General features: G+C 36.8%; 2 protein-coding genes across 2 annotated transcripts; both read right to left on the bottom strand.

Annotated features, from left to right (window-relative positions):
- Positions 1-6,711: 6,711 nt before the first annotated feature.
- LOC124943328 lies at positions 6,712-8,091 on the bottom strand. Its single transcript, XM_047483855.1, has 3 exons — positions 7,654-8,091; positions 7,523-7,596; positions 6,712-7,366 (listed from the first exon to the last, which is right to left on the bottom strand). The coding sequence occupies exons 1-3, from the start codon at positions 8,089-8,091 to the stop codon at positions 6,712-6,714; spliced, it is 1,167 nt and encodes a 388-aa protein (XP_047339811.1).
- A 301-nt stretch (positions 8,092-8,392) lies between these two features.
- Positions 8,393-9,386, bottom strand: LOC124943327. The gene is made up of 2 exons (XM_047483854.1): positions 9,272-9,386; positions 8,393-9,189 (listed from the first exon to the last, which is right to left on the bottom strand). Exons 1-2 carry the CDS (start codon positions 9,384-9,386, stop codon positions 8,393-8,395), a joined length of 912 nt encoding a protein of 303 aa, XP_047339810.1.
- Positions 9,387-25,585: the final 16,199 nt, after the last annotated feature.

The following is a 25,585-nucleotide window of genomic DNA, read 5'->3' as shown; positions in this document are numbered from 1 at the left end:
AAGAAAGGCTGTTGCCATCACTTCTCCAGACTAATGCTGAAACAAGGCGTCTGCTTATGCTTCTTCAGACTACTTCTAAAGCAAGGAGTCTACTCGCGCTTCTTCAGACTGCTGCTGAAGCAAGACTGCTTCTAGAAGTGAGACGTCTGCTCGCCCTTCATCATCTCTGCTATTGAAGTGAGACGTCTGCTCGCGCTTCTTCATACTGCTACTGAAGAAAGGTGTATGCTCGTGCTTCCTCAGACATACATGTGCATAGACATTTACACAACTTAGTTTTATTCACTTATGAATTCATTATCAAAATTATGTCGTATTGATTAAACTTAGTTTTATTCACCTAAGTTTATTTTAATCAATCAATGCATTTAATCTTGATTAATTATTTCTTTTTCTTTATTTAACTTATTCTAACAATTTATATCCCATTCATTTTAATTTCTATCAACATATCATATTATCATTTCTCACTTTAAAATTTTAAGAGTTTTTTTATTAAATATTGTGAGTATTCTTCGAGTTCTTCTCTTGACATTTTCTCCTGAAACCCGGTGATAGTTCATGTACGTTGGTCAGGTTCTTTGCGTACTGATTTCAGTGTAGAATAACTATTAAATTCGTTGTACTCTGAGAGACAGTCATATGCAGTAAGCTCCAACATAAATGAGAGACGATTAAACTATTTAAAAGGAAATGTGTTTAACACATTTATCGAATCAACATGGTATTCCAATGATTTCGTTATTTGTACATTGTACTTTATTTAATTTATTTGTAACATATTTCTTTTATATATTTTCTGTTTATTTAAAGACAATAATACTAATATATTTAGAAATTACCACTCATTTTGACAATATGATTCAATAGTGACCTTACTCCAAGAAGGACGGATTTAAAATTATAGTTATAGTGGATGGAAAAAATAAATGAAAATTGTAGATAAAATGAGTGGAAATGTGTGAATTATTTTTAAAAAAATAGGAAAACAAATAATAAATTAAATTAAAATTAAATTAAAAATTATAGGTGATGTTACATTTTTACTGTAAAATAAAATTAAGCACGCCTCAATCCAAACCTCAATCCAAACGTAGCTAAAACTTCTCCACAGATTGGTTTAATTCTTTGTTATATTTCTATCTTATTTACACAGATTGGTTTAATTCTTCGTTATATTTCTATTTTTTAAATAAGAGTTTACCATGATCACTCCTATTCACTATAGTATTAGCCTACTTGCCATATCTTTATTAATTTTGATGAACACTTAGGGAATTAAATAACCATATTTCTTCTCACAAGTTGTTTTTTTCTCTTTTTAAACTTGATCAACTCAATTTCAATCGCCGATTGTTCTTTATTTTTTGTCATAGTTTTAATAGTACACGAAACTCTATTATCAAAGATTCAATTAATCCATTATTTCTAAATGAACCAAGTTTTAACTAAAATAATCATGAATTGAGTATTGTTCAATTAATTCTGCATAAGATCTTGAACCTAATTATTTATTTTCAAGTGCAAGGGATCCAATGTATTTTTATTTGATTTAGGTCATTTGACTTCTAAAACTTGCAGGTTTTATCTCATTAACTTATTTGAAAAATGATAAATGTTTGTTCTTTCAAATATTTTAAATACATCTAATCGAAACGTGCTCTATATTTCCTTTTTAATATTGTTCAATGACTCACACCGTAAATTAAGATCTAGTCATTAACAAAAACTATCTACATAATTTAAATATAATACTTAACTAATTGTAATTCTCTCTTTTTAGGCTATTCTCTAAGAGAGTTTGTTTGATTTAGAGTTTTAAGGTTGTAATTAAAAAAAAATATGAGTGACAGGAATAAAGAAAATTTGGGAGAGAATGATTGAGAGAATGATTAACATCATCTCATTGGTTGAAAAAAATGAAAGAATGTGAGGAAACTGAGAAAAAAGATAAATTATTTTATTTTTTTTTCAGTTAGTCAGATTACACAATGTCATTTTCTCTTCTAAATTCCCTCCTTAGTCATTTTTCTTAAAAAAAATAGGTTATTTTGAAATTTATTTAACATAAATTATTAAAAATATTTTTTATTTAAAACTAAAATGTAGTAATTAAGGTTATTTGAAAACAACAAGGCTTATAAATTGCTCAAAAAATAATTGTCATAAAGAACTAAATTTAAGATAATCCAACAATTGGATAATCATCCACTAAAACTAGTGAAAAGGATACAATAGGTTTATTATTAATCACCTTAAACAGTTGTCTTTCTAGGCAATCTTACAACATAAAAAAATACAAAGAACATTAAACAACGAAAATAGCCAACAAAATTCGAGTCAGAAGGTAAAAGAAAACGCTCAAGGGATGGCTCTTCGCTACAAGAGATGACCCTTTGCGTGACCACTGTGCCGCTTCGCATAACGCGATGTGCCTTCGCGTGACGCGATGCCGTTTCACATAACGCGATGTGTCTTCGCGTGACAATCGTGCCGCTTCATGTAACGTGATGTGCCTTCGCGTAACGATCGTGCCGCTTCGCGTGCCGACCGTGCCGTTTTGCGTGTCAACCGTGCCGCTTTGCGTAACACACGACGTGCCTTCGCGTAACGCAATGTGCCTTCGCGAAACGCGAAGTAATTAGCGAAACGTGAAGTGAATCTTCCATAAAACGGAATCCATATAATCTGCAAATATCATCATCGACAAATATGAAAAATTAGATGAACAAAAATATGAACCAATATGAACAGATTAAATTGATTTAGGGTTAGAGTTTGATTAAGAACAACATAAATCGTTTGAAATGAAGATAATAGAAATAAGAACACTATTATGAACTTCGATTCAGGGTTAGGGTGTTAGGGTTTTCTTATCTTTGATGTTTTCCTACGTCGCCCTAGCCGTAGTCGCCGTCGCCGTAGCTTTTGCCGCCGCCGTCGAACAAGAGCAGAGAAAAAAGAGAAAGAAAAAAAAAATGAATGAAATGAAAAATATTTGAGTATTTATATAAAACCCTAATCCTCTCGCGTTACGCGTGGAAGGTAATTTCGTCCAAAAAAATAAAAATAACCATAAAAACAAATAAATTTATTGTTTGCCACCGGGTCAAATAATCCTATCTTCAGGTTCATTTCGTCAAATTTCATCTCCCTTGGAATTTGACTAAAATGTTAATGGGGTTGAGAGAGATTATAACCTTGTTTGGTTTGGGTTATTTAAATGATGGTTAATAATTTCAAGATTATAATGTTTGTGATAAAAATCTTAATATATAATATTTTAATTTTTCTATCCTAAATTATCTTACTATACACTTAAAATAATTAATAAATTTAATTAAATAATCTATTTTTTTTATTATTAAATGTACCACCTTAGTCGGTCGACTTGTTGGATTTATCTTATATGCCATTATATAATAATATAATAAAAATAATAATTTAAAAATAAAAAATATTTTAATATTTTAATTAATAAATTAAATTATATAATAAATAAAAATAAAGATAAAATGATATTATTGGGTTATAATTAATGAAATAACTCGAACCCAACAAAACAATATTAATGTCCTAATATTAAAAAACTTTTATATATTTTGAAGAAGCTAAATTACAAACCGTTCCTCTTAGACAAAGTTTGGTTTCCATCACATCTTATTATAAAGTAAAACATTTCATTATCAAATATTCAGAATTGAACACGATAAATACAATAAATTATGTGGGTGATAAAAACATATTTAACTTTTTGCTAAGTAAAGGTACATTCATAAATGGTATTTATCTGATAATTAATGCTTCTTTAGTGTTAACGTTATATTTTCTATATATATAAAAAAAAATTGATATACCAACTCACATTAATACTAAAGAAGCATTTATTATCAGATGAATAAACCACAATTATATATATATATATATATATATATATATATATATATATATATATATATATATATATATATATATATATATATATATATATATATATATATATATATATATATATATATATATATATATATATATGCCGGCACATTTGTTTCTAAATGAGAATCTTTTATCAATTATTTTATATTTAAAAAATTAGAAAAATAGTTGGTTTATTCTCTTACATAAACTCAAAAACCTGCTATCTCAATCAAAACATATTAAGACGTACATAAATTGTTGTCCGATTTACACACACAAAAATAAAATAAATTAAAAAATTACAATAATTTTAAAATATGTATTTAATGTGTCAATTAATAATATTATAATAGAAAAATATATTCAAACAAATTAATACAATTAAAATTGTTTATATTATTTTTTACTTCCCTTTTATTTTTTAGTTGGGATTAAAAATATAATTTCTTATATTTTATAAATTAAACCTTACAATTAATTTTTAAATATATATATATATTAGATAAAATTAGACCGGTTCACATAACCTAACTTAAATAAACCTTCCATGCAGGAACAAGGAACCGGACCGGTCAAACAAATAAACCGGTTAAGAAAACTAGCCGGTCAAGTCACTAAACCGACTAGGAACACTTGGAACATGACCGCACAAAGAAAGGATCGGCCAAAGCTTAAAACCGGAAACATTAGACAGCCGATCAGCCACAAGGCAGAGGAATAACCGGAAGCTGTCCGGTTAAACCAATCACACCGGAAGCCATTCGGTAAAGACAAATGACCGATCAAGTACAAGAAGACAATTTGGGTATCTGTTGAGAATGATACCAAAGGAACAGACTGAACACTTCCATATCCATACAAGTCTAAGGAAAGTCCACAGGCTGCAGAAGACAGTCCTACAAGATCTTTCCACTTCGGGATAAGTCAGAAAGGAGATCTTCCAAGTACAGACAACTGTTTAACAGACAGTGTCCACATTGAGTAAAAGACAAACCTAGCAGGTTTGTCTTACACACCGGAAGAACAGACTGCAAAGTCTGTGAGATTGACCGCCAGGTCTGAGGTTGACCGTCAGGTCTGAAAAGATGACCGCAGGGTCTGAATCACTGAATTACTGAACCTCTGCATCTATGCTCAGCCAATCAGATTCAAGGAAGTGAAATATGACTGTTGGCATATTTCATCTATAAAAGGGGCAGTTGAAGAAGAGTAAATGCGGGACAAGAGGGACAACAAGAGATTCTAAGAGCATTTAATTTACAAGTGAAAAACAGTGTGTTCTATCTCTAGAGAAAGCCTAAGTGCTAAAGTTGAAGTGTGTATTCTACAATTTCGGTGCAAATTGTAAGAGTGTTATCAAGCAGGAAATAAGTCTTGATCGGATTGTACTTGTATTCCTTAGTGAATATCCTTCTCGCGGTTTCGAGAGGAAGGGGTGACGTAGGAGTTTTATCTCCGAACATCCATAAAACTTGTCTTGTCATTTACTTTCTGTCGGTTCCATTATCTAACCGATCCGTACCGCTCTAACCTACTTAACTGTATCTAAGCCGAATCACCAGGTTACCGAAACCGACCCATCATTTTCTTTAACCTTCATCATCCGAAACCGGTTCTGCCTATCATACAAGTGTGCTGCTTCAACCTGAAACAAACCTCTTCCGCGCTTGAACCTAGTTCAAGGGTTTGTGACAGTTTGTGTAGTATTGAAACCCCGGTGTTAATCTCTAACCGGATTAATCACCACCCTTTGAGTGAAACCCGCTAACCGGCTCAACCCCGGTCCTCCAGCGGCTATCCAGATCCTAACAATATATATATATATATATTATATATATATATATATATTCATAACTCAAATATAATCTTTTAATTATTTTTTTAGCTTTTCACTAACGAATCATCTACTTCCATATTTAACCATCAATCTCAATAGATCTCTCATCTAATAACCTTGCACTTTCATTTTGAAGAATCATTTCCCAAAATAACAGGTTTTGTCATTAAATTTCTCAAACTAACCTACTTTATTTATTTATTCTCAAACTAACCTAATTTACTGTTCAAACTCAGTTTTAAAAAAAATTATTTATTACATTTAAACTCATTATTATTATTATTATATATATTTAAATTATTATTTTTATAAATTGAATATATTTAAAATATTATTTATTTATTATTTTTGAAAAAGGTCAATGCAAATTATATAAATGAGAGTCGTTTAAGCACAACGACAAAAACATAACAAGAAAAGAAAGAAATGTAAAAAACAAAAATAAAAACAAACAAACAACGTGACATAAATATGTTCACAAATGACCAAAGGGTATGACAAAAGAACAAACTTTAACGAGCACGGAGATCTTCAATAAGATCAATGAGTTCCCTGACCGCATCAACTTATTTTCCCAAAGAAACCTCCCCAACTCTCATAATAATAGAATTATAAATTAGACGCATTGGTCTACTACAGTTACTAAACGTTCTCTAGTTCTTTTCAAGCCAAATGGTCCACCAAAAGATAAGTGGGATAGTGGTCCAACGAGTCAGCCCAACCGAACTCACCGTCTCTATACAAACTTTCCAACAACTAACAATAGATTTTGGCATAACCCACTAAATACCAGTCATATTCCATAAAAAACTCCAAATCGCCAGCACTCCATCACAATGTAAGAGCAAGTGAGGCGCTGACTCGGCCTCTTTATGACACATTCGACAACGACTCGCCATAATACACCCTTTTTTCACGCATCTATCATCCATTAAAATCCCTCCGTGCATGACACTCTATTCAAGGAAAGAGATCTTCAATGGGAGTTTAGACTCCCATAACTTCTTCCAAATAAAATTGTAAGGTGCATTCTCAGCAATTAAGGAGTAGCAATAGCTAACCTTAAAGGTATCAATATCTTGCCAACGCATAATATCATGCGAAGACGGATTCACCTCTTTGCGCCCCACCAAGTTCAACACTTTATCATGCAAAGCTAACTCAACAGCATTAAGTCTTCTCTTATACTTGATTCTCATAGAAAAACCATTAGAGCTCATATCAAACATGTCATTAACTGTAGCATCTCTACAAATAGCGATTGAGGCAAGAGTTGGAAATAAAGAGTAGAGACTTTTAACACTACACCAAACATCATCCCAAAAACTAATCGAAGAGCCATCGCCTACTGAAAATCTGCATTGTTCACGAAAAGTCTTCCATATTACCGAGATGCCACTCCAAATATCGCATCCCACTACACGGTTAATAGGTTTGGAGAACCAACCATACCAATCATTCCCATACTTGCACTTGATCATAGTAGCCCACAAAGAGGTAGGCTCTGAGGAATATCTACTACACCATTTTGATAAAAGAGCTTTGTTAAACGAAATCAAGTTCCGTATACCCAAACCCCCTTGATCTTTAAACTTCTTCACTTTATCCCACCTAACCAAATGACAAAAGGATGACTCAGAGGATCCCCAAAGAAATTTACAAATAATTTTTTCATAGTCACAGCCACACTTTTAGGCATAAGGAATAAGGACATCATGTATGTGAGCATAGATGCTAGAGCACTTTTGATGAGAATAAGACGTCCACCTTTTGAAATCATCTTGTTCTTCCAAATTGGTAACTTTCTTTCCATTTTCGCAATTGTCGAATCCCAGTATCACCTAAAGGCATCCCAATATAAGTTGAAGGAAAAGACCCCACTTCGAAGCCCAAGATACTCGCAAGAGCCATTTTCCTACGGTTGGAGACTGAGTTTGAGAAAAAATCTCAGACTTACTAAGGTTAACTCGTAATCCAGAACAAGCTCCAAACAACCAGAGAATGTCGCGAAGATGTTTGAAGTTTCGGCGGGTAGCTTGAATCATGCATAAGGTATCATCCGCGAAAAGCAAGTGAGAAATAACAAATGGAGACCTCTTCACCCCACAATCCACACCTCTAATGAGGTTAGAATTCTCAGCAAAAACTATCATTCTTGAAAAAGCTTCCATAATAATGACGAACAAGAATGAGGACAAAGGATCACCCTGCCTAATCCCCCTTGAGATTTCAAAAAATCCTTTTGGACTTCCATTCACAATTATAGAGAATTTGGCTGTCGATACACAAAATTTGATCCAATCGTTCCACTTCTCCCCCATACCCATTCTACCCATTATATCATATAAAACTTCCAATTCACATGAACGTATGCTTTTTCAATATCAAGTTTCACGAAAGCACACTTATCTCTCTTGAAATTTATCGAATCAATGCATTCATTTGCAATGAGAGACACGTCAAAAATTTGTCGACCTTTAATAAAAGCCATCTGATTAGCTGAGATCACTAACTCAAGAACTCCGCGTAATCTGCTAGCCAAACACTTAGACACAATCTTGTAGAAAGAGGAAACAAGACTAATAGGTCTAAATTTTTTCACATTGATAGTACCAGAAGTTTTGCGAATCAGGCAGATCAGGGATGAATTCCAACTCTTGTCGAATGAAGAAAATTGATAAAAATGCTCGATCGCTGCCATGATATCAATCTTGAGAAAAGGCCAAGCTTTTTGAATAATGCCAAAGTAAAACCGTCACTTCTTGGTGCCTTATCGCTTCCACAACCCATAACTGCTGCCTCCACTTCTTCCTCCGTGAAACGAGCTTCCAATAAGCTTTTTTGCTCCGCATTAATAGTATTTAAATTCACTCCATCCAGCTTCGGTCTATCCATATGTGATTCTTTGAATAATTCTTTATAGAATTCAACGATGCTATTTGAAATCGCGGGCTCACCATCATGTACAACACCCTCCACCGAAATAGAATTAATAGCATTATTCCTAGTTTGCGCCTTCGAGACACAATAAAAGAACTTTGTGTTTTTATCCCTATATCTTAGCCAAGTAGCCCTGCTCCGTTGTCTGGTCCCAATCTTTAATTCCTTACACAATTCCAGAAGATTAGAAACTAGGAAAATATGAGAGCTAACCTCTTCAACCAAAAGCTCACGAACCTCTTCCACTTTATCGATAATATTAATCTTCTTACATAATTCACCGACCTTTGCAAAAAAAGTAGCACGTTCACCCACATACCAACTTTTTATTTGCTTGCGTAAATTCTTCAAATTCATAAACAGTTTCGATGAAGCAGAACCCAAAGGAGCTTGAGTCCTCCACCATTCTTGCACACGCGGCAAAAATTCGACTCTACTCAACCACTTATTCTCTAACCTGAAATGGCGGAAAAGCAATTCCACAACCCTACGCTCTAATAGAATAGGTCGATGGTCCAAAAACTCCACGGAAGAACCTTTTAAAAAATATTAGCCATCCCCGAAAGATCGACTCACTAATCAAAAACATGTCGATGCGTGACTGAGACAACCCACCACTACCATTGCCTCTTCTGAATGTAAATCGACCTCCTTTAAGGGGCAGATCTACAAGTTCCAGGTCCTCGATCATATTAGAAAACTCTAACATTCGGCTATTCAATCTTATAGCACCCTTTCTTTCAGAAGGATCCCTCACCTGATTTATATCTCTTTTAGATCTTGGCTCACTGGCACGTAAACCGTAGCCAACACCTAACGAAAGTTATTTCCCCGATTTCTAAGCTGCACACTAATTGAGAATCTTCCAATATCAACATCCATCTTCTCGAATTCATCATCATTCCAAGCAATTAGAATCCCACTTGACGCCTTAATAGAGTCAAGTGTCACCCATCCACACAATCGCCAATTACACATCTCTCTAACAATCCATTGATCCATTTGTCGAATCTTTGTCTCACAAAAACAATAAATACCACTTCTAATAGAACCCACAAGCGATTTCAGAATACAACGCTTCTCTCTGTCATTAATCTCACAAACATTCCAAGCTAAAATTTTACCAATCATCAAAACAGACTTACCTAAAGTATATCCGATTCGGCTTCGAGATACGTTTTCCTGAAGACAGGAATCTAGGGGTAAATCACCAATCTTTTTCAGATGACACTTCTTAATAAGTGTCATTGTGGGGATTTCGCGAATATCGGGCCACACTTCAGATTCTTTAGTTAAAATCTCTCTATCAAGAGATTTTTTTTCGTTCAATGTCATGTTATGAGTGGAAAAATTCTCACATAACTCCTCATCAGCGTCATATTCAACATCTAACTCAAAAGTCTCTTCCTCTGATAACTCATTCACCTTGATAAGTGAATCACTCGCATAACTGGAATACACAAATCTGATGGGGTTTATTTGAGCCGCATTTTCCATGTGTGGCCTTAACTCACCATTTTCCGCGTCACTTGGCTCACAATTAGCCCCACACCCCATGATAGGATGGGTGAGAAATTCCTTTGGAACTTCGTATATAGCTACATGAGGCATATTAATCAGAATATTGACTAGAGGAGACTCTTCAGATGTCACACATAACTTAGATTCCGAATTATAAGATGGAGGTGATGTTTCGGATATCAACTCAACAGTCAAACTCGGTGACCGAACCTCGTTCATGCAATCACGTCCGTCCTTCTCCATTACGCTACTCGGTTCAACAAAAAATGTTGTCTTGAGAGGATCAACTATACCTATTGACTCTATAAATTCATTTTCTTTGTTAATATCACCCACATCTAACATAACCTCACCAAAATTGTTCACCTCATCCAAACACTTATCCACACTAATTGGTTGTACCGGTGAGCCCAATATATTGTTCTCTTCAAAGTCCCTAGAAGGAGGATTCAGGGAATGCACTTCTTGCTCCACATGGTACGTGCATAAGTTGGAATTCGACATTGTTGACATAATTAGAGGCCATTCGGGCCACATCGCAACCTTATACACCACCATACCATGTTTAAGGGTAATAGAACTCGGCATCCGATCCTTCGGACTAACACAAATCCTTGCTCATCCGACCTCGCATTTCAATCTAATATTTTCATCCATCTCCCTATAACCACCTAGCACATCACCAGCATTTCTCAAACACTCAGTGCTCCAACAGACCGAGGGTAACCCAAATAACCGAATCCAAGTGCCATTTGATCTTTAATTTTGCATGGTTAGCCTTTATGAGTGATCCCTCTCATGCTCAACTTTAGGTTCTTGATCAACCAAGTTATTAAACGCAGTGTTTCTAATACTGTCATTATTAATACCATTTTTAAGTCTTCGAATTCCTTCTTCAACCAATGTAATTAAATTCTTAGCATGAGGCATAATAAACATCGTTCGACAATCAATCCATAAAGCAATATACCTTCCCCGTGAGTTAAACCCGGACCAAAATTTTCCGCCTAATGGGCCAGATCCGAGGCACTTCCTCGTCCATGACGATGATGACAAATAATGCCTTAAAATCTTTAAGTGACCCAATCCCACCTCAATCCTCCTCCGCTTTGAATTCTTGATCTCAAATATTTCCACCACATTCAATTTATCCATCAACGTAACAAACTCGAAAGATTTTATACCTGTAATCACCATCTTGGACCAATTCGACCAACACGCACGTCTTACGTTTTTCACCTTGTCTACATAAGAAGGAGAATTGGCCTCCTGATTGGCTGATTTTCCCCCTATGACTGGTGCATCCCCCATCGACGACCTACATTTGTTACTCCCCCCGCCCGACGGACCACGTATCGGCGGACCACTTCTGCCGCTGCCCTTGGACAGAGAAACTGAATGCATACTGATTTCCACTCGCTTCTTGCTTCTAACAACATTAGCGCCTGTTAAATGTGATTTCCTGAGCTTGGCATCACGATTCAACCTTAGCGGATACATGGAGATCCTCTTGAAGACTGATCGTCGACGAGACTCGTTGTCTCCCCCACCTACCTGCCATCATCCAGCGTTGAATAGACTCCCACCGACACCTGCGGGCGACCATCGACCAGCCGAACCACTCGACCTCCTCTACCAATGAGGAACCAACCTTCCCCATCATCATTTGATCCTCCGGAGAAACGTTCATCCACCCGACTCCATTGCATAATAGACCGTGACTTTTCAACTACATTCCCCGCCTACGACCCTTGGGCTCCCCTCTCTCCTCATCTCATTCTCTTTCTATTTAAAATATTATTTGTATAAATTAAATTATTTATATTTTGATATTGTAAGAATGAAAAATTGACATACCCTATTTTATAAATAATATAATTATTTTTAATAATATTAAAATAATATTTTGAATTTTTAAATTTAAAATAATTCAAAAAAGACTTAAAATCAGTTTAAGGGTTAATTATTGTCTAATTAAACCTTGATTAGAAAAATTAAATAAAAATCCAAAATTAATTTGTGGATAAAATATTGTATTTACTTTACCCAAATTAACCTAAAAAGGGGTTTAAATTATTTAATTAAGATTTTAAACATGAATTATGTTTAAATTTTGCAGCAGCATCCGTGACCATCAAATATGCACTCAGGCATCATCGAACGCCCAGGAGCGTGCCACATAGCCCGTTGGAACGGAGCAAGCGTGCGCCTACTCACACTGAATCAACTAATGGGACAGGATAGCTCCGTTAGCTGAGATCTTTGACCACGGACGGAACGCCTAATGGCGTCACGAAACGACGTCGTTTTAAGTTGTCTTCTTCGCTGTTGTAGGTCGCTCGCCGGAATTGCGACGCTCACCGGCGATTCTTTCAGAAAGGCTAGTGCGGTCATTTCTTCACCTTCTCCAATGATTCATTCGCCCTTATCCTCCTCTTGTTGTCGTCTACATTAGCCCTATAGTTAGGTTGAACACACTCGACCTAGAACTAGGATGCCATGATTTGGATAAGATTTAGGAATAAGATTTGGAGATATATGATAAGAAAAAAAATAAATAAAAAAATTATTAAACATACAATATATATATATATATTTATGGGATTAGAGGGAAATTAATTAGAAAATATATATATATATATATATATATATATATAAATTTTAGGAAGGAAAAACTTTTAATAATAATAATAATAATAATATATAATATATAAAAGATGAGAGAGAAAATTAAAAAAGAAATTAATTAAAAATAACAAATTAATATATAAAGTATAAACTCTTTAAATTAATATTCAAAAAATTAATAAACTCTCTAAAATAATAAATTTGTCCGGTCCCGACATAGGCAAATATAAAAAATTGATAAACTCGATAAAATAATAAGATAATATTTTTTCGGGAGATACCTTTATTATTTTCAGTCCCTAAAAAATTATAAATTAATAAATCATAGAAACTAACAACATACATATACTCTATTGAAATATGATTTAATAGTTGTATGGTTTCCTTTAAAGTTTAAATCTATTTGGAGCTAATCTATAATTTTTCTTATTGCATCAAATAACTCAGTTATTGTATTTTTGTATTGTATCATATATTGTGAAGAGTGTTTTTTTTATTACATTTACAGTAGTATTTCAAAAGTCATTTAGTACTTCAAAATTCATTAATAGTGTTAAACTTGTAGTCTAAGAGGCATAGACTAATTTGTCTTTATGTTTATTGTGTATAATTACTTAATTTTTAGGGATATAGGAATTATACGTTGAATCAGTTAAATCTCTATAAATTAGTAATTTATTAATAAAATAATAATTATTAATTAAAATCAAAAAATTAATAACTCTCTAAATTAATAAATTTTTTCTAGGCATTATTAATTTAAAGAATTTTTAATATATATATATATATATATATATATATATATATATATATAGTATTGATTTTTTAAATAAATTAAAATATATTTTCTCTTTTATTTTATAAAAAAATATTAAATTTATTTGTGAGAAAATATGGAAAACAAATATGTTTGATGTATTTATATAATTTGAATGATAAAATAGAATTTATATATATATATATATATATATGATTAGAGAGAAAATAAAAAAAAAAGTTAATTATTCATGATACAAAATAAATAAATATATATATATATATATATATTTATATATATATATATATATTTATATATAGGATGAGAGACTAGTTAAAAAAAATAGATTAATTAGGAATGAAAATTTAATATATATAGGATGAGAGAAATATTGAATTTTAAAATATTTATTTTATAATTAAATTAAAATATATATAATTTTTTATTTTATTAAAAAAATATTTGTGAGATAAAATGAAAAAAATATGTATTTATATTAATTAGTAATATTGAAAAGGATAGTATAAATATTAAGGGAGGGATGTTGTGGTGCATTTGTGATAGGTTTTTCTTTCCTCAATCTTTTTTAGAGAGAGAAAGTGGGAGATGAAGAGACTCATTAGTGATAAGTTTTTTTTTTATTATTATTCATATCATTCTAATTTCAATTCATTATTTATTGATATAATCTTTGTAAGATCAGATTCTAATAGTTTGGTATAAAGTTATTCTTTTTGCTTAAACGATGTGAACTAGTAATTCACCTACATTTTTAGGTTTGGTTCATTATTTTATATATCATCTTGTTGGAATTGTTGATTCTAAACTTTTGTGTAAGGTTAGTTTTTAGTTCTCTATTATATTATCTATAGTTCTTATAAATCTGGATTGGTTGTGAGAAATAGTGGTGACGCTGTTAATTCATCATTTTTTGGTAGAGTCCGCATCGAAAGTCCTACTTAGGATGATGACTGGTATTTGGTTGGTAGGGGAGGGCACGTTGTCTGTCTAGTGGACGGACGACCTCAGGTTCGCTTAGGCGACGAATGAATGATGAATTCTGAAAAAGGCTAGGAGGAGTCGAAGGGTCTCGTAAATTGTCTGCTTCAGCCGATTGTCTCGTCTACCTCTTAAGGCACCTATCATGTCTGATTTTAGAGTGAATACGCGGCAAACTAGAACTATAAATATAAATAGCGAGAGTGGAAGGAGTCTGTTAGGATCGGGGACGCCCTTGGAGGACCGGGGGTGTTTCCGGTTTCGGTAAGGGTGGCCGCTTACAACACACACAACTTGGTGATAGTCCGGTTAAAGACTAAAACCTTTCTCAGCACTGCACAGCCTGTCACAGACTCTTGAACCGGGTTCAAGGGCGGAAATGTCTGTTTCAGGTTGAAGCAACCTTTGCGACTTTAGATGAGGTTTAAGAAGGAATCGATTTAATGGAAATGAATGACCGGTTTTAGAAGAGCGATTAGTTTGCGGTTTTAAGTTTAGAAAGAGGAAATGAAAGCAAAAGAAAGAAGACGAGGCAAGGAATTTGTTTATGGATGTTCGGAGCAAACCCTCCTACGTCACCCCTTCTTCTCAGGTTATGAGAAGGATCTCCACTAAATCTTTTAGAGTTACAATGACACTTCCGGTCGAGCCCAACTTCGCTACTCGCCGGTTACACCAAACTCACGCTTTGATGTAATACAACACAACAAAATAATCACACACAAGGATTTCCGGTTTTGACTATACCGGTTATAAACTACAAGACTTTATCTCTCTAGAATTGAATGCTTTATAACTTTGTTTTCTGTAATCCGTTACTTGCAGAACTGGCATTTAATGAAGACGATCCATCTTCCTTTTATAGCTGAAAGTACCTAACGGCTACTTTCTTCTCTCTCTTGCGGATTGGTTAATCATTAGCACGCCTATCTGCAGAAGGATTGCTTGCACGCTTCAACTTCCTCAACACCTGGCATTCATGCAGGTGACTCTGAGCAGATGATGACATAACCGGTTTTCAGATTGATACACGTGTTGAACATCCGCTTCCGGTCGTCAGCATCGGATCACCAAGGCATCATTGCCTTCCTCCCATGCTTCTGATCGGATCCGATCTTCTTTTATTCTTTCGAGACACGTTTCCTCCGTCACAGTACGTCACTCTTGAGATTTGAATCTTCTGACTTTTGATCTGTACTTTCCGGTTTCTATGTCTTTGTGCATTATGATCCGGTTGAAGTGTAGTCTTCTGTTCTTTGCTAACCGGTTGCTTGAGAAAGTGAAGCCGGTTCCTGTGATCATTGGTCTTGATCACTTGAAGCCGGTTTCTTTGAAGTGGTAGCAACCGGTTATTGATGCAAGATTTCCGGTTCCGGTTTGTTCAGTACCTGCACATGAAATTTAACTTCTGTTTAGTTTGTCTGGCCGGTTCCAAAATTAATCTACTTAATTTTTCTATCAATTTCTCCCTTTTTGATTATTTAGAATAAATATTCAAAAATTGTAATGTGTGGCCGGTTTTAAGAAAATTAACTTACTTAATTTTTCTATCAATTTCTCCCTTTTTGATTATTTAGAATAAATATTCAAAAATTGTAATGTGTGGCCGGTTTTAGGATTTTTGTTTTGAGAGAAACGTGTTTTAAAAAAATGTGTTTGATTTTTGATAAGTGTATGTTTTTGGAAAATTATGAGAAATGGGTGAGCTTGTATGTTTGAGAAACATAGAAAGTATGTTTGAAAAACAAACAAATATCAAAGTAACCGAGTTTTGAAACACAGTAGAAACATAGTTGTTCACAATAATTATGGAAATAAAGTTTAAGGCTTGGATGATCCCCCCTTGTCTTGCTCTTTTTCCAGTTCTTTGTCCAGACGTCTTCTTGCTTCTTCTATTCGTGCTCTGTGCTCTCTAGCACGTCTGTCAGCATCTATCACCACACCGGCCCACACACTTGAATGGCCGGGGACCTTTTTCCTAAGGTTGAAGTTGGCACAAATTGGTTTTGGCGGTGGACGTGGTGGAACAGTCAAAGGTCTGAGGCTTGGAGTTGCTGCAAGTTCTCCGGTTGTCCTTCTTCTCCGTCTGTTGAGTTCCTCCGGGTCTTCTTCTTCTTCCTCATCCAGTGGTTCCGCATTCAATGCAACCGGTTCGGCTGTCTTCAGTTCTGCCCGCTTCATCACGTTTTTAATGGCACTCCGTTTCTTCTTGTTCTTGTTTCTTGTACTCATGGAGTGGGATGATTGACCCTGTGCCGATTCCTGAACGTTTGCCTGCTCCTCTTCATTGCATTGTTGGGCAAGCTCATGATCCTTATCTTCAAGTTCCTTCTGTAGCCGTTCTCTTTCAATCTCTTCTTCTTGTAGTTTCCGTGCGGTTTCAGCATCCTTTTCGATTTGTGTTTGGGTTGAGCCGACTTGAACTTTTGACATTTCACCGATCTGGATTGCCATTGCTTGCAGCATGTCCAAAAGTGGAGCGGTTGCAGCTTTGACAGACTCGGTAATCATGGCTTGAACTGTTGATTGCATAGTTGTATCCATCATAGTTTGTAGAGAGTTTACCATTTTATCTTCAGCCGCTGAGATCCTTTCTTCGGTTACTGCTTGAAAGTTCCCAAGGCACGAATCAGCTGTTTCCACCATTGCTTGCTTGATTTGCTCGATGTCCAGAGCCTTAGCCGGTTGAGAGGCTTCTTGTTCCCGGTTTTCAGAAGTGCCGGATGTTTCACCAGTTATAAAGAAAGGCTTACTTTGAAATAACTCAGGATTGTTGAATTGTCGTTGGCAAGTATCCCACCATTTCTTGTCAAGGCGTTCGAAGCTTCGCACAAGCCGTTCTCGTACTTCAATAAATCGCTCTGCCATCTTCATTTCAATCGGTTCCAGATCCTTTCCTTGGATTTCTTGAAAGGCATTCTCAACTGCCTGTAGCCGCACATTTTCAAGAATTACCGGAGCTTTGGAAAACGCCGGTTGGATCAATTGAGTGTTAGCTAACTCGAGTGCCCTCTCTTCTAGCTGGACGAGAGCGTCCCATTGCTTGTTTCCACTGAAACCTGGAAGCATGTCGGATAATTTGGTCTCGCTTCGGAGCTTCACCCACCGGATATATGGAGCTAGTGCGTCACTTGCACCTTTGTTCATATCTTGGATGAATTCATCAAACAACTCATTTTCTTGCTCTAAGGTGTATGGATATTCTTCTTCGGTTGTGGCTTCAGTTTGAGGGTCAATCTGCAATGTGCCTGTTCCGGTTTCAGTTGGTTCTTCAATCAGAATGCCCTTGCCTTTATCTGCCTGAGTAGGACCTTCTGGAGCTGTCTTGCCTCCTGCGGAACCGGAAGGTTCCCGTTCTTCAATGTTTTCCTCCTGAGCCGGAGGTGCATTTTCTGTTGACTTGGTCGTCTCATCGACCGGTTGAACTTCCGTTTGATCAGGTATTTCAACCTGATTTTCTGGCTTCCGACGACTAGAAACGTCGTCTTCTTCGGTTTCTCTTGTGATCTCTTGGACCACATTCTGAATTGCTTCTGAAGTATTCAAGCCCACTTCGGCTAATACTTCATCGGCTTGCTTGCTTGGTGACTTGGAGGTTGCAGAGTGAATGTTTCCCTCTGCCTTCTCCTTAGAATTTGACTTGTTCTCCTCGCTCCCCGAAGATTCGGTTTGCTTTGGAGAATCGGATGGGATGGGAGTTGGAACAACGGTGTTGATGGGGATTGGCTGGAAGACATCTGCGGTTCTTTCTGGTGGATTGTCCGAGGAGAGCGTTTTCTCGGAGTCCGCCGGTTTCTTTGCACTTTTCTTCGCGGATACTTTCTTCCTCCTCTTCGGTTCTGGTGGAGCTTCTGCCTCAACCGCTTTTCTTGACGGTTTCCTTTGTCTTGTTTCTTCTTCTTCAACTGGAACCGATGAACTGGCTCCCTTAGATGATTTTGTCTTTGATGTTTTTGGCTTTATCGTCTTCTCCGGTTTTTCTGCTACTGACTCAGAGTCAAGAATGTTGGAGATTGGAAGCGGTATGCCTTCACCTAGTTCCACATTAAGGAACTCAAGGATCTTAACTATTTGCATAGCATACGCCTGCACCCGGCCGTCTTTCTTGATTATCATTTGACAGAACTCTTCGTATAACACGTATCCCCAGTCCACCTTATCGCTGCGAACAATTGCTAACAGCATTCTCAACTTAAGCTTTGTGAGGTTATCGAAGTTACCTCCCCTTCCTTGGAGCGATCTGGAGATGACGGTCACCAACCATTTGTATTCTGGTTTCAGTTTGATTTTCCGGCTGTTGTGGAGCACCAGATCCTGACCTGAAAGGGATACAACCAACCGGGCAGCATTTGATTCTGCGTTGGTTAGGTCGAATTTTAGGTCCGAACCAGTGTTAGGCAGACCGAGGGCTTCGGCAAAGATTTCTTCAGTTATAAGGACGGCCTTCCCGTTGACAGTAGCCGAGATTTTTCTTTTCAACAGTGTCGCCGTCGCTAAGAACTCCGTCACCGCCGCCGGATAGATGGTGAACGGACCAGAGAGGAACTTCTCCAACCCAGATTCTCGAAGGAGTTGAAGAACAGCCTTGTTCTTGTCTTCAGCGTGCTCGTCGATATCTGCGAAGTCTACCTGCAACATCCATTGAAACGGAGCTTTGCCTAGATCCATGATACTTTTGAGAGAGGAAGATGAAGATTGATGATGATCGGAGAGAGGAGATCTTTGAAGTTCTGAAAGTTTTAGAGAGAGAAAGCACATGTGTTGAATGGGCTGATTTGAGTTTATATAGATGGCGGTTCCAAGCGGTTTTGAAGATGAATCGTCAACTTGGTGTTTTGGCGCCAGCTTTCCCTCCAAAAGTTACTGCCGTAACTTTCGGCGGTAAAAGCGGAAATTCGATGGGCGGTAAATTTTGAAAGGTAAAACCATGGGCGGTTAAGATTTTTCAAGTTTTCATTTTTGCTCGATGTTCCGGTTTCTGTTTATATTTTGTTAACCGGAAGCTGTTAGGTTAACTTTTAATTTTAAAAACCGGAAAGAAGTATGTTGAATGAGAAAACCGGAGACTCGTTAAGAATTGAGAATATTTCATTAATAAAGGAAATGGTTCACATATGAGCGGTTCTGGTCGTACAACAAAAATGACCAGAAACCGGAAAGTAGAAGTAAAAGGAAAGAAGGATTTAATCTTTGGTGAACCAGTCTCCTTCCACCATCCTTTCATACCAATTCTCAAGGGTGTTTTCAGGTGATCGTCTCTCAATCCTTGAAATCCACCTGTGCATCATGATCATGGTGAAGGTGTTGGACGGTCCAACTGGAACACCGGTTCCAAGGTTGCGACGCTTGGACATCAGAAACCGAGTAATCTGAGGAGCGTAGCTGATCCGTCCTCTTTTACCGGTCATAAGCTGCTTCAGCTTATTGAAGAGATAGGAAGCCCAGTTGATGTCGGAGTTGCGAATGATTGCTATCATAATGTCGAATGCTTCCCGACAATAGTTCTGGTTGGGCATTCGGCCTATGATAGACCTGTGAACCAAGTCATGCAGGACTTGGTAGTGAGGAGCGAGATCTTCTTTCTTCCCAAAGTCCTTAATCGGAGCGTTGGAGGAGGAGAAGATGTGGAAGAAGTCTTCCTTAACCGGCAGAAATGGCGTGGGGAAGTCAGAAAAACCTTCGGTCGGAAGGTGAAAGAAAGTGGCGAATTCTTCCTCAGTAAACTGGAGGAATTGGCCGTCGATGATGGTGCGAATGCTCCCATCATCCAGAGTATGACCGTTGTTAAAGAATTCATACACCTCCTCTTCGAGGATGGTGTCCGAACCCTTGAGAAAACCTTTCAAACCCGAGTCTATGATATGCTGAAAAATGCATTCATAGTAAGCACTTTCCTTAATATCCTCAAAATCGATAATAAGAGTGTTTCTTAACTCAGCAGACATGGTGATGAGTGGTGAAGGAAATTTAAGGGAGTTCTTGAGCTTTTGAGTTTTGGAGAGAGGAAGGCTTGAAGGCGTGTTTTGAAAAAATGGAAGTTGAACCCCTTTTTATAGCCTGGAATGAGTGAGAGCATTTAATGCAAGGATTTGAAAATGTAGCCGTTTATGCTTAGTTATTAATGTTTTTGTGATTTTCCAAGAGAATAAAAGCATGTCTTGTCAAATCAATTCAGGCATGCTTTTTGATATTTATATTTCCAAGAATGTAATGATATATTTTTGATACGACGCATTGAATGTTGTAGATTTTGACTTGGAAAGGAAATGAGATCTATTTCATTAATTGAAGTCCAAAACCGGTAGTACATCAAAAGTACCGGTTTTGTAAGAAAAAAAAAGGAAAGACAAGTTCAGACATTTGACGATTCAGCTGTTTGAGCGGTTGAAGCCTCAGCCGCTTGAATTTTTCTAGCCTTGATCGCTTCCCACCGGTCGATCATCTCCTGTACTCGTTCTTTGGTGAGCACGTGCCTAGGATGAAGAGTGACGAAGGCTCCGGTGTGAATCTCCAGACTTGCGCAGAAACCGCTCAGCTGAGGAGCGTATCCGGTTTTGTTGGAGAGAATCATCTTCTTCAGGTTGCTGAAGATGATCCAGGACCAGTTGACCGGTGTCCCAACCGTCACAGCGATCATCATCTCGAAGACCCTTTGAGTGTAGTAGTAACTTTTCTCTCTGCATAAAACAGATTTTCCCAGAATCTCACAGAGAATCTGGTACTTATGAGAAAGTTGACTCTTAGCACCCCAGGGTTTAACCGGGATGTTAGATCCAGAAAACCGGCGACACATCTCTTCCATTGTCACCGATGAATAGGTTAGGTCGGTTACCCCTTCATTGGGTAAACCGCAGTATACAGCGAAATCCGTCTCGCTGAAAAGGAATTTTTGCCCGTAAACCTGTGCAACGAGTATCTCTCGATGCACCTCTTTTACGGTTTCGAACAGTTCTTCGACTACAAGGTAGTCGATGATGAACCTGTTCTCAAGGAAGCTTCTTAGCCCACTCCTTTCGATGGCTAGGAACATCTCCTTGACCTCATGATCCTCATACTGGTAGATTGATTCAAAATCTGCCAGTAAGATCTTCTTGGCTAAAGGGTTGGAGTTCATGTTTGTTTTAAGAGAGAAAAGAGGGTTTTATCTCAAGGATGATTCTTGTGAATAGTGAACTTGTGATGTTTTGACAAGGATTAAGCATGGTTTATATAGCCCGTGGATTCGGCTTGGTAATTAATACGGTTAAGCATGCCTGATGATGTCATCAGCTATTAAGTAGACTTAACTTGTTGAAGTAACTAATGGTTATTTCCAAGGTAAATCTAATAATTACTAAGATAGCAATGATGAAAAATATCTATTGACAAGATGTAAGTCCCCTCTCTTGATGATGGACACATGTCGTCATCTCAATTGTGGTAGACTTGTTTTTAATTTATCACAGGCTTCATTTTTCAAGATATGCACGAAAACTCGGTTAGTCATCTCAGGTTAACCGGAAAAATTCATTTCATCAGATCATAGTGCATACGTACTAAGCGGTTTTCCATGACCGGTTTTAGTATAATATTTCCGTTTATGAGAAATAGTTGATTGATATCAATAATTGTTCAACTTTGGATTTATCTTATCTACTTCAACCTGGTTATTTCAACCCCATAGTAGACATACATTTGATTTGAAATTTGAAGTAGTCGGGCATAACCGGAGATTTCCTCCCGGTTAGCATATTTGATTTGTTAATAGCCTATTAAGATGTGACTTGAGAAGCTTTAGCTTCTCCCTGAACACATATCCCGGTTTTGTATATAAGCATGCATCATGATTATATCAATTGATTTAAATTAGTAAGACCTAGGATATTTCGAAAATGTGAGAACTTAGCATCCTGTAGCGGTTTTGTGAAGATGTCCGCTACTTGTTGCTCGGTTGACACATATTCCAGCCGGATGTGTTTCTCCTGAACATGCTCCCGGATGAAATGGTGTCTGATGTCGATGTGCTTTGTTCTTGAGTGCAACACTGGATTGTATGTTATCGCTATTGCGCTGGTGTTGTCACAGAATATTGGAGATTCTTTTGCTTCTATTCCGAAGTCCCTGAGTTGCTGTTGAATCCAGAGGAGTTGTGCACAGCAGCTTCCAGCCGCTAAGTACTCCGCCTCTGCGGTTGACGTTGCAACGGACGTTTGTTTCTTGCTGCTCCAGGTAACTAACCGGTCACCCAGAAACTGACAGGTTCCACTTGTACTCTTTCTGTCGATTTTGCATCCCGCGTAATCGGCATCGGAGTAGCTTATTAGGTTGAAGCTCGAGTCTTTTGGATACCAGAGTCCCACTTCTTGAGTTCCCTTCAGATATTTTAAGATTCTCTTAGCCGCCGTATAATGAGATTGCTTTGGATTTGCCTGGAACCTCCCGCATACTCCAACCGCAAACAGAATATCAGGTCGGCTAGCTGTGAGATATAACAGTGAACCGATCATTCCTCGATATGCTGTGATGTCAACGGCTTGACCATCTTCATCTTTGTCCAGCTTCACGGAAGGACTCATTGGCGTAGCCGCTTCGGCACAAGTATCCATCCCAAATCTTTTCAGCAGTTCGGTTGTATACTTCGGTTGGCTTATAAATATTCCGGCTTCCATCTGCTTAACCTGAAGTCCTAAAAAGAAGCTCATTTCCCCCATCATACTCATTTGAAATCTATCAGTCATCATTTTCGAAAATTTGTCACATAACTTTGGATCGGTTGACCCGAATATGATATCATCAACATAAATCTGAACAAGTAAAATTTGCTCCTTTCTTTCAAATTTAAATAAGGTTTTATCTACTGAACCTATTGTAAATTTGTGATCAAATAGAAATTGAGTCAAAGTATCGTACCAAGCTCTTGGAGCTTGTTTCAAACCGTAAAGGGCTTTATTCAGCCGGTAAACGTGATTTTCATGTTCTGGATTTTTGAAACCTGGAGGTTGATTAACATACACCTCTTCATTTACTTTACCGTTTAGAAAAGCGTTTTTTACGTCCATTTGATAAACTTTGAACTTTTTGAAGGCTGCGTATGCTAAAAATATTCTAATGGCCTCAAGTCTAGCTACAGGGGCGAATGATTCCTCAAAATCAATGCCTTCTTCCTGCTTATAGCCTTGAGCCACTAACCGGGCTTTGTTCCTCGTAACTAAACCGTCTTCATTGAGTTTATTTCTGAATACCCATCGTGTGCCTATAACCGGTTTGTTTTTTCGGTCTAGGAACTAGGTACCAGACTTTATTTCTCTCAAACTCGTTTAATTCCTCTTGCATTGCCAAGATCCAATCTGGATCTGACAGTGCTTCATCCACCTTTTTCGGCTCAATTTGTGATATGAAAGCAGAGTTTCCATAGTGATCCAAATTTTGTTGCCTAGTTCGGACGGGTGAGGAGATGTTACCTATTACTAGTTCAAGAGGATGATTTTTGTTCCTTCTGAGGTTAATCCGAGACGTGTCTACCAAGCTTTCGGCTGGCTGATCAAGGTTAGACTGATCGGTAGGTTGAACAGAGTCAGACCGACCGATTTCTTCAGTAGAAACTGAAGCGTCAACTTTCTGCGGTAAGGCAGCTTGATCAGGTTGAATTTCAACATCAACCGCTTGGTCCTTGACGAAACGTCTAAAAACCGGAACCTTGTCTTCATCATCAGAATAGATATTGAAATTTTCCATTCTGTTGTGAAGGTCGAAGGGTAATGTAGTGTTTCGCTCAACCGATACATCGAAGACAACGTGTGCGGTTTCTTCAACTGTTAAAGTCCTAGTATTGTATACTCGGTATGCTTTACTTACAGCTGAATATCCCAACATTATTCCCTCATCGGATTTAGCATCAAAAGCGGTCAAGTACTTCTTGCCGTTATTGTGAACAAAGCATTTACTACCAAAAATTCGAAAATACCGTACATTTGGAATTTTATCAAAATAGATTTCAAAAGGAGTTTTTGAAAACCGTTTAGTTACTAGAGATCGATTTTGTGTATAACAAGCGGTGTTGATAGCTTCAGCCCAAAACTTTTGAGCGATACCCGAATCGGCTATCATTGACCTTGCGGCTTCCTTGAGAGTTCGGTTTCTTCTCTCAGCCAGGCCGTTTTGTTGAGGAGTTCTGGCACTAGACAACTCGTGCCTAATACCGGAATCATCAAGAAAAGTAGTTAAATTACTGTTAATGAACTCAGTTCCTCTATCACTTCTAATTTTGTTCACTTTAATAGATTTTTCATTTTGTATTCTCAAAATCAGTTTAATCAAGTTTGAAGTTGCTTGATTTTTAGACGCTAGGAAGGTAACCCAAGTAAATTTAGAGTAATCATCAACAACTACCATAGTATAATGCATGCCTCCTAAACTAGTTACTCTGACCGGACCGAACAAGTCCATATGCAGCAGCTCCAAACATCTTTCAGATTGATAATTTCCTTTACTTTTAAAAGATGATTTCACTTGTTTTCCCATTTGACATGCAGCACATACTTTATCTTTTGAAAATTTAACATTTGGAAAACCGTGAACCAGTTCCTTGGAACAAATAAAGTTAATCGTTTTGAAGTTCAAGTGATTTAACCGTTTATGCCAAAGCCAATTTGGATCATTTCCGGCTATCATACACACAGGTTTTTCGAAATTAGTTTTCCAGTTTACTTTATAAATATTTCCTATCCGGTTACCGGTTAACAAGGTTTCATCATTTTGATTCTTGACTAAGCATGAGTTTTTATGAAATTCAACTTTATAGCCCACATCACACATCTGGCTTATGCTTAGTAAATTAAAGCTTAGCTTTTCTACCAATAACACATTGTTTATGGATAGTTCACCATGGACAATCTTACCCTTGCCCACGGTTTTACCTTTTGAGTTATCCCCGAATGTGATGAGTGCTCCGGTTTCGTACTTGATGTCGGTCAGTAGCTCCTTGTTTCCGGTCATGTGCCTTGAGC

This window comes from Impatiens glandulifera, chromosome 6 (genome assembly GCF_907164915.1).
Source record: "Impatiens glandulifera chromosome 6, dImpGla2.1, whole genome shotgun sequence".
NCBI lineage: Eukaryota > Viridiplantae > Streptophyta > Magnoliopsida > Ericales > Balsaminaceae > Impatiens > Impatiens glandulifera.
The sequence above is the reverse complement of the archived record's forward strand: the minus strand, read 5'-3'. Positions and strand labels throughout refer to the sequence as shown.